The sequence below is a fragment of the Geotrypetes seraphini genome, chromosome 4, assembly GCF_902459505.1.
Source record: "Geotrypetes seraphini chromosome 4, aGeoSer1.1, whole genome shotgun sequence".
In the NCBI taxonomy this organism is placed as follows: Eukaryota; Metazoa; Chordata; class Amphibia; order Gymnophiona; family Dermophiidae; genus Geotrypetes; species Geotrypetes seraphini.
Window position 1 is genome coordinate 139,092,469 of NC_047087.1, and position 15,285 is coordinate 139,107,753.

Sequence of the window (15,285 nt, forward strand, 5' to 3'; positions counted from 1 at the left end):
TACCCTTCCCCAACTTACCTAGTTTAAAGCCCTACGAAGCAGGCGGGCTAGTCGGTGTCCGAAGATGTTCTTACCCCTGCTGGTCAAATGGAGTCCGTCTGGTCCCTGAAGTCCTTGTAGCGCCTCTCCATGATTCAGGATTCTGAAGTTCATATCCCGGCACCAACCTTGTAGCCATTCGTTAGTTCTCAGGATACATTCATCTCTGGCTCTTCCCTTGCCTCTAACTGGGAGTATTGATGAGAAGACTACCTGGCCCGAACTTCCTCTCCGACGGCAGTCTTAGGTGGGGTGCACAGCCAGCCAGGTCCGGAAAATGGTCGATCGCCAAGGCAAAGTGAGTCTATCACAGAGCCCGGGATGGGCTTCGCGATCGACTCACTTTGCCTTGGCGATGGACCATTTTCCGGACCTGGCCAGCTGTGCACCCCCTCTAAGGCTGCACCCGGGGCGTACCGCCCTCTCCCCCCCAGCACCCCCTTGGTACGCCACTGCGGTGAAGAATAATATATCACTTCAACCCAGAAGAGGAAATATGTATTCATCGCCCTCTTCTGAAGCACATCTTATCTTTAATTATTGATGGCATGCCACTCCCATCCAATGGAGACAACTCCAGATTCCAGTCTTGTCTCCAAGTTCCACAGTATTAATCAATCTTCTACTCCATTTACCCCAGCGATAAGAATCTTCGGATTTCTGTTTTATATCCAATGTACTGAAACACAGGCAATGATGAAGAGCGCTAACAACAATGGACCCACTGCAGACATCTCCTCCTCCTGCATTCTACAAAGTCTTGGCCACTTTACCCCACTGATGTACTTGCTGTACTACTCCCTGACCATTCGGATTCTCTGCTTTGCCTCCAATGAACATCAATCTCTGCCGAATTACGCTATGACCTGCGAAAAATAGAGCAGGGAGGGGGACTAATAGATGTATTGGCTCGGGAGCAACACAGCACAACTTTCTCAGCCAAATGGAGCTCGTCTTCCATTTCCTGCCTGCCCTGTCGTGCACACATAGCTGACCGGAAGTCTTTCCCGATGTCAGCGCTGACGTCGGGGAAGACTTCCGGTCGGCTATGTGTGAGTGGCAGGGCAGGTAGGAACAGAAGACGAGTCTCGTGGCTCGAGATGTATTTAACCCCACGGGATCCCCCGTCGTCCCCGTTCAGCTCTCTCCTGTGCACCCCCTTGGGGCGTGCACCCGGGGTGGACCGTCCACCCCGCCTCCTCCTAGGTACGCCACTGGGGGAGGGAGAGAGAAAGAAAGAAGGAGGCAGGGTGAAAGAAAGAAAGAAATGGGGCATGGAGAGAGAAAGACAGATATACAGAAAGAAAGGGGGCTTGGAGAGAGAAAGAAAGAAGGGGCCAGGATGAAACAAAGAAAAAAATTGTGGGAGGGAATAAGGTCTGGAGGAGAGGAAGCATACAGGAGGCTGAAAGAAGGGAAGAAATATTGGATGCACAGTCAGAAGAATAAAGTGCAACCAGAGACTGATGAAATTACCAAACAAAGGTAGAAAAAATGATTTTATTTTCAATTTAATGATCAAAATGTGTCCGTTTTGAGAATTTATATATGCTGTCTATATTTTGCACTATGGCCCCCTTTTACTAAACTGCAATAGCAGTTTTTAGCGCAGGGAGCCTATGAGCATCGAGAGCAGTGTGGGGCATTCAGCACAGCTCCCTGCGCTAAAAAAACGCTATCGTGGTTTAGTAAAAAGGGAGGGGATATATTTGTCTATTTTTGTATAGTTGTTACTGAGGTGACATTGCATAAAGTCATCTATCTTTACCTCATTGAAAACCCGCGAAATATAAATGATAATTAACATTTTCTCTGCGTACAGTGTGCTTTGTGTTTTTAAAATTTTATTGTTGGTAGATCATTTTGACTTGGCCATGAAGGTAAGGGGGAGGGAGGGAGGGGAGCTGCTGAAAGACATCTAGTAATTGTTGCAGGCTTGACTGTGCAGGGAATTATTTTTGTAAAATCATGTTTTGTTATGTGACTGGCATAATTTAGACTTTAATTTCTATGAATGAATAGAATGAAAATGATATAAAATTACTTGCTTGTTTTTATGTATGTGCGCTGAAGGAAAGTGGAGAGAGAGTGGGCTGAGGACGCCGAAGGGAAACGGGGAAGAGAGAGTGGGGAGAAGATGCTGATTTATAAATTGACAATTGTACAGAATATTGTTTCTTTTTATACTTTAATTTAATAAGTTCAATATAAAACAAGGTTTGTGTGGATGGAATCAGGTGGTTTGTGGGGATGAGCACCGAGCTTATGGGGATTAATCCAATAAAATGGTATTTTCTTATTTCTCATTATTTGTTTTATTTTTATTTGTTAATTTGTAAAGTGGTGATTGTTATGTATCAGTGTTTTTCAAATTTACATCTACTGTCTATATTTTGCACAGTATTAGAGGACATGTATTACTGTTTTTGTGGTGTTGTGGTGTTGCATTGTATGCAGAGTCTGGTTTCTTTGTTTCCACTATAAGCAGGAAAAGTATAACCAAGAGTCAGAAAAAGCACTATGCTATAAACAAAACAGACTGACTCGGTAACAGTATCACAACCCCGGAGGAGGACCCGTTGCACAAAAATTTAGCTCAGAGATATAAAACTCTGAAGAGGGAGAGGTAACCCCCTCTTAGGAAAAGAGTTTATCTTCCAATCATTGCTTCATAATATGTAACAAACGAGTCCAGCTCAAAGGTATAAAAGGTTCAGCTGTGTATATATCTTAATGATGATGCAATATGCATTCCAAAAGCTTTCAAAAAACAGGTAAATTTTGCATTCAGGTAGGCACTGGAATATTCAGCATTCATATAAATAAGTTTCAAAAAATACTTATCAGGGTCCCGACGCGGCCCCGTTTCGGTGTCTACTTCAGGAGACCCCGTCCAACTAATTGAATTCTGCCATAGGTTAATAGCTATAAGAAATTCAAGAACAAGTTCGTTTTGCAGTTGAAAAATCTCCGTGCTACCAACTGCAAAACGAACTTGTTCTTGAATTTCTTATAGCTATTAACCTATGGCAGAATTCAATTAGTTGGACGGGGTCTCCTGAAGTAGACACCGAAACGGGGCCGCGTCGGGTCCCTGATAAGTATTTTTTGAAACTTATTTATATGAATGCTGAATATTCCAATGCCTACCTGAATGCAAAATTTACCTGTTTTTTGAAAGCTTTTGGAATGCATATTGCATCATCATTAAGATATATACACAGCTGAACCTTTTATACCTTTGAGCTGGACTCGTTTGTTACATATTATGAAGCAATGATTGGAAGATAAACTCTTTTCCTAAGAGGGGGTTACCTCTCCCTCTTCAGAGTTTTATATCTCTGAGCTAAATTTTTGTGCAACGGGTCCTCCTCCGGGGTTGTGATACTGTTACTGAGTCTGGTTTCTTGGCAGTTCAGTTTAACTTCTGTCTACATATTTCTATTTTTAGTTTGTGATTATTCCATATTGGGCGAGGGTGTATCTGTCTGTGTGTATGAAAGGGACATGGCTTTCTGATAGCATCGACTGTATAGGATCAATTGACTGTGCAGGATCTGGTTTGTTTAGTTTTACAATGTATGTGTTGGTGTTCTAGTGCTTACTGCAGTGTTTAAGATGCTGCCTTTTCTAGGTACACTCTTGTTGTGCGATATGTAGATTATTACTAACAATCATGTTTTTCATGTAGATGGGGGGGGTTGTCAAAAAATGATGGGCCCCGGGCAGTGGCGTACCAAGGGGGGGGGCGGGGGGGGCGGTCCGCCCCGGGTACCAAGCCCTGAGGGGGTGCTCCCGGTCCGGTCCAGTTACCCCCCCCTGCGCCGGGTGTCGCGTCTGGAAACAGCCTGCAGCAAGATCGCGATGCCAGAGATCTTTGCCTGCTTCGACTGTTTCCTCCGCCACGGTCCTGCCCCTCCTCTGATGTCAGAGGAGGGGCGGGACCGCGGCGGAGGAAACAGCCGAAGCAGGCAAAGATCTCTGGCATCGCGCGATCTTGTTGCAGGCTGTTTCCCCAGGGCAGTAGCGTACCAAGGGGGGCGAGGGGGAGGTCCATCCCGGGTGCCGCCTTAGGGGGGGGTGCACAGCTGGCCCGGTCCCTATCGCGCTCCTACCCTCCCAGCGAAAGCAGCATCGGCGCCATTATCGAAAAAGGTAATGGCGCCAGGCCTTGGAGCACCAAGGCAGACCGCTTCTCCCCCCTCCCAGCCGAAACCCCGCTGACCATCCTATCTCTCTCCCCCCCCAAGTGAACCTTTCTGACCCTCCCAGCGAAAGCAGCAAACCTCCCTCCAGTAGCGTCGGCTTTATCCTCCCTCTGCCGCATCACTGATGACGTCATCAGTAACGCGGCAGAGGGAGGAGAAAGCCGCGAAGGAGGTTTGCTGCTCTCGCTGGGAAGGTCGGAAAGGTTCACGGGGGGGGGGAGATAGGAGGGTCAGCGGGGGTTCGGCTGGGAGGGGGGAGAAGCGGACTGCCTCGGTGCTCCATTACCTTCTTCGGGCAGCAGCAGCGTTTACAATTCGCTGCTGTTGCCGGCTTCAGGCCTTGTTCTCTGCCGGGTCCTGCCTACTTCCAGTTTTCATGAAGACAGGACCCGACAGAGAGGAAGGCCTGAAGCGGGCAACATCAACATCAGCTGCTGCTGCCCGATGAAGTTCAGGACATCAGGACATCGGGGAAGGAGCAGGGAGAAATCGGCTGCTGGCTTGGGGGTGAGGGTAGGGAAAGAATCGTGGAAGTGGAGAAATCGGCACGATGGCTTTGTGCAGGCTAGGGGGAGAGAGAAAGAAAGGAAAAAATAAAGAGGGGGGGGCCAGGGGGAGAGAGAAAGAAAGGCAGAAAGAAAGAGGGGGACCAAGGGGAGAGAAAGAAAGGCAGAAATAAAGAGGGGGACCAAGGGGAGAGAAAGAAAGGCAGAAATAAAGAGGGGGTCAAGGGGGAGAGAAAGAAAGGCAGAAAGAAAGAGGAGGGCCAGGGGGAGAGAGAAAGAAAGGCAGAAAGAAAGAGGGGGACCAAGGGGAGAGAAAGAAAGGCAGAAATAAAGAGGGGGTCAAGGGGGAGAGAAAGAAAGGCAGAAAGAAAGAGGGGGGCCAGGAGGAGAGAGAAAGAAAGGCAGAAATAAAGAGGGGAGCCAGGGGGAGAGAGAAAGAAGAAGGATCAGAAGAAGGACCAGAGACTCGTGAAATCACCAGACAAAAAAGTAGGAAAAATGATTTTATTTTCAACTTAGTGATCAAAATGTGTCCGTTTTGAAAATTTATATCTGCTGTCTATATTTTGCACTATGGCCCCCTTTTACTAAACCGCAATAGAGTTTTTTAGCGCAGGGAGCCTATGAGCGTCGAGAGCAGCGTGGGGCATTCAGCGCAGCTCCCTACGCTAAAAACCGCTATCGCAGTTTAGTAAAAAGGGAGGGGGAATATTTGTCTATTTTTGTATAGTTGTTACTGAGGTGACATTGCATAAAGTCATCTGCCTTGACCTCTTTGAAAACCCGCGGAATATAAATGATAATTAACATTTTCTCTGCGTACAGCGTGCTTTGTGTTTTTAAAATTTTATTGTTGGTAGATCATTTTGACTTGGCCACAAAGGTAAGGGGGAGGGAGGGAGGGGAACTGCTGAAAGACATCTAATAATCCTTGCAGGCTTGACTGCAGGGAATTATTTTTGTAAAATCATGTTTTGTTATGTGACTGGCATTATCTAGACTTTAATTTCTATGAATGAATAGAATGAAAATGATATAAAATTACTTGCTTGTTTTTATGTGCGTGCGCTGAAGGAAAGTGGAGAGAGAGTGGGCTGAGGATGCTGAAGGGAAATGGGGAAGAGAGTGGGGAGAAGACGCTGATTTATAAATTGACAATTGTACAGAATATTGTTTCTTTTTATACTTTAATATAAACAATTCAAGGCTTGTGTGGATGGAATCAGGTGGTTTGCGGGGATGGGGACCGAGCTTACGGGGATTAGTCCAATAAAATTGTATTTTTTTATATCTCATTATTTGTTTTATTTTTATTTGTTAATTTATAAAGTGGTGATTGTTATGTATCAGTTTTTTCAAATTTACATCTACTGTCTTTATATTTTGCACTGTATTAGAGGACATGTGTTACTGTTTTTTGTGGTGTTGCATTGTATCCAGGGTCTGGTTTCTTGGCGGATCAGTTTAACTTTTGTCTACATATTTCTATTTTTAGTTTGTGATTATTCCATTTTGGGCGAGGGTGTATCTCTGTTCTGTGTGTATGAAAAAGACATAGTTTTCAATTGGCATTGACTACAGGACCAATTGACTGTGCGGGATCTGGCTTGTTTAGTTTTACAATGTATGTGTTGGTGTTCTAGTGCTCACTGCAGTGTTTAAGATGCAGCCTTTTCGAGAGGAAGTGACGTCATCGTGGCTGATGGCAGCCTAGAGCGATAGCTCCGCGGACCCCCGGGCTAAATTTGGCGATCTTCGCGCGATCTCGAGTGCCTGCACTGTCTGCCTTCCTCAACTTGTCTGTGAAACTACACTGCTGCGTCTCGATGGCGACGCGGAAAAAACAGACAGATATTAAAACGTTCTCCTCCCCGATCCCGAATGGGCCTCCTAAATCTGGTCCGAAAATGGCGCCCGATCCGACCGCGGCTGCGGAGGGCCCACCTGATGCTGCAACGTTGCCGAATCTGCAACTGGAAATGCGTGGCTGGTTCCAGGAATTAAAAACTGAGATTACAGCAGTTCGAGCTGATATACATGCAGTAGTTGCAGAGCTCAAACGAGAGGTGGGTGACCTCGGGAGTCGGGTGGGGGAGACGGAAGCTGTAGTGGAGACACATGGCTCTGAATTGACACAGCTGAGAAACAAAATTGCAGCGCTGGAGGAAAAAGCCGATGTGAGCACCCTAAAACTGGAGGATCTGGAGAACCGCTCCAGACGGTGCAACCTTCGCTTTCGGGGAGTGCCTGACACTGTTTCTGACCCACGATGTATGGAGGTGATTGATCATATATGCATACAGGCACTGGAGACTGCTGGCTTGCCTGTGGAGGTGGGTAAACCCTTGCTGGATAGGGCACACCGCATTCCTGGCCCGCGTGATATGAACCGCCCCCGAGATGTTGTGGCTTGTTTCCATCGCTATATGGATAAGGAACATGTGCTTCGGGCGGTGAGGCGCTCTGGGGGAACCGTCAAATGGGAAGAAGCAGAAATTGATGTTTATCCTGATGTGGCTCCAGCAACCCTGGCCCGCCGTCGCACGTATAGAGACTGTACCCGTATATTACAGGAGCGCAGTGTTCGATATAGATGGATCTATCCCATCGGACTGGCTTTTACACATGCAGGCAAGACCTACACTGCAATAACTGTGGCGGATGTTCAGGCTCGAATGGTGGAAGCAAGTTTGATGGCAGCCTCAGAAATGGCTCCCCTTCCTCAGAGGTCACCTGTGCCCAAACCAGGAAGAGGGCTGGGATGGCAGAGAGTGGCTAGATCAGCTGCAGCTCGTCGCCCTTTGGAGGCGGCTACATCCTCACTCACTTGAACATTTGTATTTGTGCACTGTGATTTAGAAATTTTATGCTGTGACTGTTTTTTCCTCTCTTTGCTGAGCGGCATCTGTCGCGAAGATTGTTTATAGGGCTTGTTCTGGGGGTCCCTTTGTGAGCTGTTTCTCTACACTTCCTGTACCATGGTTACCAGGTGCTTTGGTGGCTGGACCATGTGGGGTATTGTTGGGGGGTTGGGGGGAGGGGGGGGTGTTGGTGCTGGGAAAAGTGGTGACCGAGTGCTTTCTTGTATGATTGTATGGAAGACTGTTCGTATAATGTTTCTCTTAAGGTTACGATTGCAGGGGTTGGTTGATTTGGCTGCTTTGGAACTAATGGTCGATTTGGTAATGATGTGCTTTTTCTTTTCTGGTACAAATGGATAAACTCACTTTGCTATCTTATAATGTACATGGACTGAATTCTCCACAAAAACGACGCTTGTTATTTAAAGAAATGAGCCGCCTGAATAGTGCGGTTGGATTTATTCAGGAGACCCATTTTCAATCTCATTATGAGAAATTGCTTACACACCACAACTATCCACACGTTTTCCTTTCTTCTAATAAGGTCCGGAAAAAGACCCAGGGGGTGGGTATCTTAATACATAAACGTGTCCAGGTGGTATTGAGAGAGGTGGTGCGGGATGTTGAGGGCCGCTACATTTTGGTCAAGGCTGAGCTGGATGGAACCTTGTATAGTTTGCTGAATGTCTATGCCCCCAACGCTGGTCAGGGGGCCTTCTTTACACTGCTAGAACGTGTACTGTTGGATCATGTAGAAGGTACTCTCCTTGTGGGTGGAGATTTTAACCTTACTTGCTATCCTCAGGAGGATAATTCAAATTCTTCCATCCGCTACGCTAGAGGCGACAGAAGAGCTTTGCTGCGCTTCCTGCGTAGGCATGATTTGATAGATGTGTGGCGTTATTTACATCCAGGCACGCGAGATTACACATTTTATTCATCGAAACATAATTCATATACTAGAATTGATATGTGGATGCTACCTCGTATTGCTTTGCCTCGAGCCCTGGCCTCCAGTATTGAGCCCCGGGTGTGGTCAGATCATGCTCCTTTGACTCTGGAGTTGCAGATTGGACAGGTTAGAGGCGGCCGTCGCATGTGGCGTATGAATGACTCTTTGTTAAAAGATCCCAATACCTTGACTCTTTTAGAGACTGATGTCGAGGAATTTTTTGTATTCAACGACATAGCAGGCATTGATGTTACAATTCTTTGGGAAAGTTTTAAAGCTACCCTTAGGGGTTGTTGTATCTCGAGGGGGTCGTACAGAAATCAATGTCGAGTGGCACGCAGATTAGAACTAGTGTCTCGCCTTCGACGCCTAAAGAATGCTCACAAGAGAGCCCCGTCGGTGGCTGGGGGGGTTGCGTTGACGGAGTGCCGGAGAGATTTACAAGAACTTGATTTAGAGGGCATGGCTTGGGCCCTGCAGAGGCGGAAACAACAGTTTTTTGAATGGGGTGGTAGGGCAGGCCGCTTGTTAGCCGCACAGATCAAGCAAATTCAAGCACAACACTCCATAACCCGGATTCGTAATGATTCGGGTCAGCTTTGTGTGGATGATGGGGACATCCATCAGGCTTTTTTATCCTTCTATCAGACTCTGTACACTCCGGAAATTGAATCCACGGAGGGGGAGATTGCTGCTTTTCTATCTAGCGTCACCTTGCCTTGTTTGGCGGAAGTTGATGCGGAGTGGCTCTCTTCCCCTATTCAACCCGCTGAGGTGGTAGCGGCTATACGTCATTTGGCTGCTTCCAAGGCACCGGGTGTTGATGGCTTTTCCCCCCTGTTTTACAAGAAAATGGAGGCACATATAGTCAATCCTCTGACTAGATTGTTTAATTCTTTTCTGGAGGGGGATTGTCTGCCGTATTCGTTTCGTCAGGCAGCGGTCTCCCTTCTTCTTAAACCTGGGAAAGATCCCCTCCTTTGTGGGTCTTACCGCCCTATTTCATTGTTAGGAGTTGATTATAAGCTGTTTACTCGTATTTTGGCAGTCCGGTTGCAACGTTTTCTGCCTTACCTAGTCCATGGAGATCAATGTGGCTTTATTTCAGGGAGGCAACCTGGTGATAATATCCGAAGAGTGTTAGATCTTATTGGAGTGGCCCATCAAAATTCTGTTCCGGCAGTCTTGTTATCAGTTGACGCTGAAAAAGCCTTTGATAGGGTTTATTGGCCGTTTATGTTAGCGGCCTTGAAGAAAATGGGCATTTCGGGTGCTTTTCTACACTGGGTGACTTTACTATATGCTGCCCCGGAGGCTTGTTTAAGAGTTAATGGAAGATATACTGCTAACTTTATGATCCGTAGAGGAACTAGGCAAGGGTGCCCTTTGTCACCACTGATTTTCGCGCTGGTCATGGAACCTTTAGCAGCCTCTATACGTGCGAATGCTGACATTCAGGGAATTGTGGTGGGTGGTGAAGAGCATAAGATTTTATTGTATGCTGATGATATTTTGTTTACCTTGACCCACCCACATCGTTCTTTGACGGAGGCGCTTCGTGTTTTGACTACATTTGGTGTGGTGGCTGGCTTTAAAATTAACATCGAAAAATCTGAATTGCTTAACGTTTCTCTTCCGGACTTGATGGTGACGGACTTACGTGCTAGGTTCTCGTTTCGATGGGCGGCTAAATCCATTAAATACCTTGGTGTGCGTATATCTAGAAGACTTACTGACCTTTTTGAATTGAATTATCCTCCGTTGCTAAGAACTGTATTTGCTGATCTGGATCGATGGGAAGGATTGAGATTGTCTTGGATGGGTAGGATTAGTGCTTTGCGTATGAATGTGCTGCCTCGTTTTTTGTATCTGTTCTCCTGCCTACCTCTCTCAGTTCCTAAACGGTTCTTGCTTAGGCTACAAAGGCGGGCCTTTGCTTATATCTGGACACGTAAACCCCCTAGGGTGCGGAGGGAGCGTATGTACTGGGACAGACTACATGGGGGAATGGGTGTTCCGGATTTTTCTACATATTACTATGCATCCCAACTGCAGGGACTGTTTCATTGGGCATATCCCTCCCAGCGCTGGGTCTCATTAGAACAGGCCTTACAGCCTACTTACCCTTTGGCAGCAGTGCCCTGGCTGTCTTTTGATATCCTTCGGGATCTGCAGACTGAGACATCTTATGGGATGGAATGTACTTTGCATGCATGGAGCCGGGTTAGACGAGCTTGGTTCCCACGTCAGCGCTATTTTTATGCTACTCCCATTAGATTTGCCCCTGATTTTCTGCCTGCTAAAGATACTGGGATTTTTCGGCGTTGGGAAATGGAGGGTCTTAGGGTCCTAGGTCAGCTGGTAGTGGGTGGACAACTGGTACCCTTTGCTGCCTTACAATCTATATATGATCTCCCCTCGACTGATTTTTTCGCCTATGTCCAACTTCGAGATTTTATGGTGAAGAGGGTGATCCCGGAGTGGGAAGGGGCAGACTCTGCTTTCTTACAAGTTTTTAGGATGGGATCTGGGGTGGGCCTTATTTCCCGTCTCTATAGGGCTCTTTTATACACTCGACCACAGGCTCACACATATGAACATCGTTGGGAACTCTTGCTGGGGAGGGCTTTGGATTATCGACAATGGGACTGTCTTTATGGTACACTGCTGAGAGTCTCCTTGGCGTCTCCCTTAGTGGAGCAGGGGTATAAGATGCTATTTCAGTGGTACCTCACGCCAGAAAAGGTGCATCGTTTCTATCACTGTGGGAACGGGCACTGTTGGCGCAATTGTGGGTGTCTGGGCTCCTTTGGGCATGTGTGGTGGGATTGTATTAAGATAGTACCTTTTTGGAAGATGGTTCAACGATTGCTGATTGATGTGTTACGCTTACCCATCCTATTGCGTATGGAAACATTTTTACTTAACTATCCTTTGGGAAGCTTGGATGTGGATCAGAATCATTTTGTGGCCCTGGTTACTACGGCAGCCAGACTTTTAGTGGCTACATATTGGAAACGGGACTCTTTGCCTTCTCGTACTGAACTGTTACATAAGGTTGACCAAATTTATTTGATGTCCAAATTGACTGCTTTACATAATGATTCCTGTGGAACGTTTCATCGACAGTGGTCTCGTTATAGCTCCTGGCGAGGTCTACTTTGAAACTCTTCATATTTTTCTTTTGCATCTTCCTTTGTTTTAGGCTTATATTGTATCACTCGGCGGGGGGGGTGGGGGGGGTTCTGTTGTTTCATATGGGCATTGTACTTTTGCTGTTGGCATACTGCCTGTGTACTGTTTTCATTTTGTTTAATAAAAAATTTTAAACTTTAAAAAAAAAAAAAAAAAAAAAAAAAAGATGCAGCCTTTTCCTAGGTACACTCTTGTGGTGCGATATGTAGATTGGTACTAAAAATCATATTTTTCATATAGATGGGGGGGGTGTCAAAAAATGATGGGCCCTGGGTGCCACATACCCTAAGTACACCACTGCCTGCAACTACTCCATATGTACTTCTAATGTCATGACAATTTAGACATAATTTATGTTTTGTTATGTTTGGAATAATGGTTACATATATGAGGTTCAATAAAAGAAAATTTTCACTGCCTGTTTCTATTCTGACCATTTATTCCATTTCATGGTTATTGCAAAAAAAAATAAAAAATTTTTTTACATGGGGGGGGGTGTCAAAAAATGATGGGCCCCGGGTGCCACATACCCTAGGTACGCCACTGGCCCCGGGTGTCACATATGCTAGGTACACCACTGCATCTAGGTCAGCATTCATTGCTGTCTTGAATTCTTCATGTGAAGATCCTTTAAATGAAACTAGGGAGATATCTTTGAAAGATATAATGAAAGCCATTAATAAAATGGATAAAAACATTACATGAAAATTTACAAACTTTCAGTAAGTTAAACTAGCTGAACAGGATACAAGATTAATGGCTTTGGAAAATTCAATAGGTAAAAGGGAGGATCAGTCAGTACAGGTTTCGGCCATTAAATATAATTTGTTATTACATTCTAAGCTGGAACCTTTGAAAAATATTTCTAGGGCAATCAATCTAAGACTACTGAATTTTCCACAGATAATTTTGTTTCTCCTAGGGAATTCTTTAAGTTATATCTGAAGGATGTCCTGTAATTGAATGTTGATGATAAAGAGATCTTGAATGCTTACTATATATCACAGGCTTCTAAGTAAGTACAGCAAGAAGGGGAGAATGATGTTTTAAATTCTCCTGATAGTTTGGATCTGACAAATTTCTTAGAAAATACGCAAGAAACAATTTCAAAAAGATCCACTTTATTAGTAACAATGTCCTCTATGGAAGAAAAAAGAAAAATTATGAAAGCATACTTTCCGAAGAAAACAATGTAATTTTATTGTTATACACTTCCCTCTCCGTATTTGTGGTTTCGGTTATTTGCAGTTTTTCATTTGCAGGTTCTACCCCAAAATTACATCATAGAAAATCGCTGCTCTCAGCGTTGTACAGAGAAAATCGGAAATCGCTACACTTTCTTCACAGGAACAGGTCAGGTTATCCATGGTTTTAGCATAGTCTCTAGGGTATTTAACAGAAAACCACAAATAACACACAAAAAGTTATTCACAGTTTTTCTGTATTCGCTGAGTTGTTTTTCCCCTATCACCACGAATATGGAGGGGGAAGTGTACAGTATCAGTATTCCCAGATGTATGAAGGCCTTCCTCCAGCTGAGACCTAGGGTCTTAGCTGGGGGAGGCACTTTCTTTTTGAAATATCCTTGCAAGTGTCTAATCACCTGGGAAACTAAATCTAATGTTTTCTTAGAGCCTATGCATTTAGAAGTTTTCCTTTTGGGCAAGGCTAAAACTTAACCTGGAAAAGTTTTTCTTTTAGTGATTACTAACTTGGGTTCAGAGGGCTTGACTGTTTTTTTTCTTCTCTCCAAGATGTGGGCTAGAATTGTGTATTGATTTCTTCAGTGTTTATGATTGACAGGAATTGTATTTGTAATGTTTACTTGTTTATTTGAGCTATGGCATGATTTTATTTTTTATATTACTTTAATGATTTCCGATTGTATATGAAGAAATCTTAATTTTTTAAAAAATCTACACATGTAATTGGGTACTCTGCCAAAACTCTGTCCATGTCACTGACAAAGTATGCACCATTGATGCTATGACTGACTGTATAAAATTGCACTCAAAGAAAAGAGCCCATGTGGGAACATAAATATTGACATTTATGTGCCTGCTTAGTGCCTAAGAGTAGGTACCTCCTTCTACAATTGCTTTCTTTATGTCTATAAATATATCGCTCAGCACATACTTTATTTACTGGTTGTGCAAATAAATTATAAAGAATTAAATTATGAAAGGAAACAAGCTCACCCATTGCACTACTCATGATAGAATCCAAAATCAATGTAGTATCCAAATTAAGCTTTGCGGATAGGTTTACATCCAAAATGTTAGTCTCTGTCATTTTATCCCTAAAGCAGAAGCAGAAAAGAGCAAAAGAAATTCAAGAATGTTTCAATTCATTACTAGTTATCTGTCCATTCATCTATTATGGTATAGTGTTTGTTGTACTAGGGTTTGTTAGTAATACTTAGGGCTCCTTTTACTAAGCTGCGCTAGCGGTTTTAGCGCATGCTGCATTGCCACGCGCGCTAGATGCTAACACCACCATTGAGCTGGCATTTGTTCTTCTCGCATAGTGCGGGGTTAGCGCACACGGCAATGCAGCATGCGCTACAAAACGCTAGCGCACCTTAGTAAAAGAGGGGTTAGTTTAAAGACGTTTAATACAATAGAATATCATATGCATGCATTCTCCTGTGCTGTTCTTAATATAGAGAATCAGCTAATCTGATTCAAAACTGTTCTTTTAAATTCAATTTCTTTATTAAGAATTTTCCATCAATAATAGTGAATAGTGAACAAACAAATAAGTTATAACATCAATAATGATAAGAACAGAGATGTAGGCTACATCAGCGATAAAACAATAATTTTATCATTAATGAATTAATACAAATAACATGGAAATAGATATGAAAAGAACAGTTACTTACCTGTAACAGATGTTATCCAGGGACAACCTGTACAGAGCCGTGCAAAACTTTTGCATCACCTCTGAGTAATACATTGTTCCGCCTTTCTTGCTGGATCAGATTAATATTTCTGACGCCTACTGCTGTATATTATATACTAACGTGTTCAGAATTTTATGCTCTATTACCCTGTACATTTTAAATTGATTTAGGACTTGCAATTTGCCGGCTTGATTAGCCTTCTTCATTAAGTACAACCACCGTCACACGTTCTTCTTTTGAAAGATTTCTAACTTTTCCCATGTTGCAATTATGCTGTCACTGGAGTACCAGACAATTATGAAAACTGATTTTCCTGCTTTGCCATATATGCAGGTGAATGCTGCGCTGTGATTGGTTCCTCAAAACAAATGCCATTGGTTGAAAACAGAGTGATCTGATTGGACTGTTTCGATCTGGTTTTGATGTGAAATATCATCATTTTTTTGACATTTTGCAGTTTATGCATTACATGTCTTAAATCTGAAGTCCTAAATCAATTTAAAATGTGAAGGGTGATAGAGCATAAAATTCTGAACATGTCAGTATATAATATCCAGCAGTAGGCATTAGAAATATTGCTGTGATCCAGCAAAAAAGGCAGAAAAATGTATTACTCGGA

General features: G+C 44.1%; 1 protein-coding gene across 2 annotated transcripts in view; it reads right to left on the reverse strand.

Annotated features, from left to right (window-relative positions):
* Positions 1 to 15,285, reverse strand: part of LRRC36 (leucine rich repeat containing 36) — a 668,251-nt gene that overhangs the window by 517,314 nt on the left and 135,652 nt on the right. For both annotated transcript variants that reach the window (XM_033941089.1, XM_033941088.1), the window contains exon 5: positions 13,960 to 14,060. In XM_033941089.1, the coding sequence (XP_033796980.1) occupies positions 13,960 to 14,060 (101 nt within the window). The remainder of the gene's footprint in view (positions 1 to 13,959; positions 14,061 to 15,285) is intronic.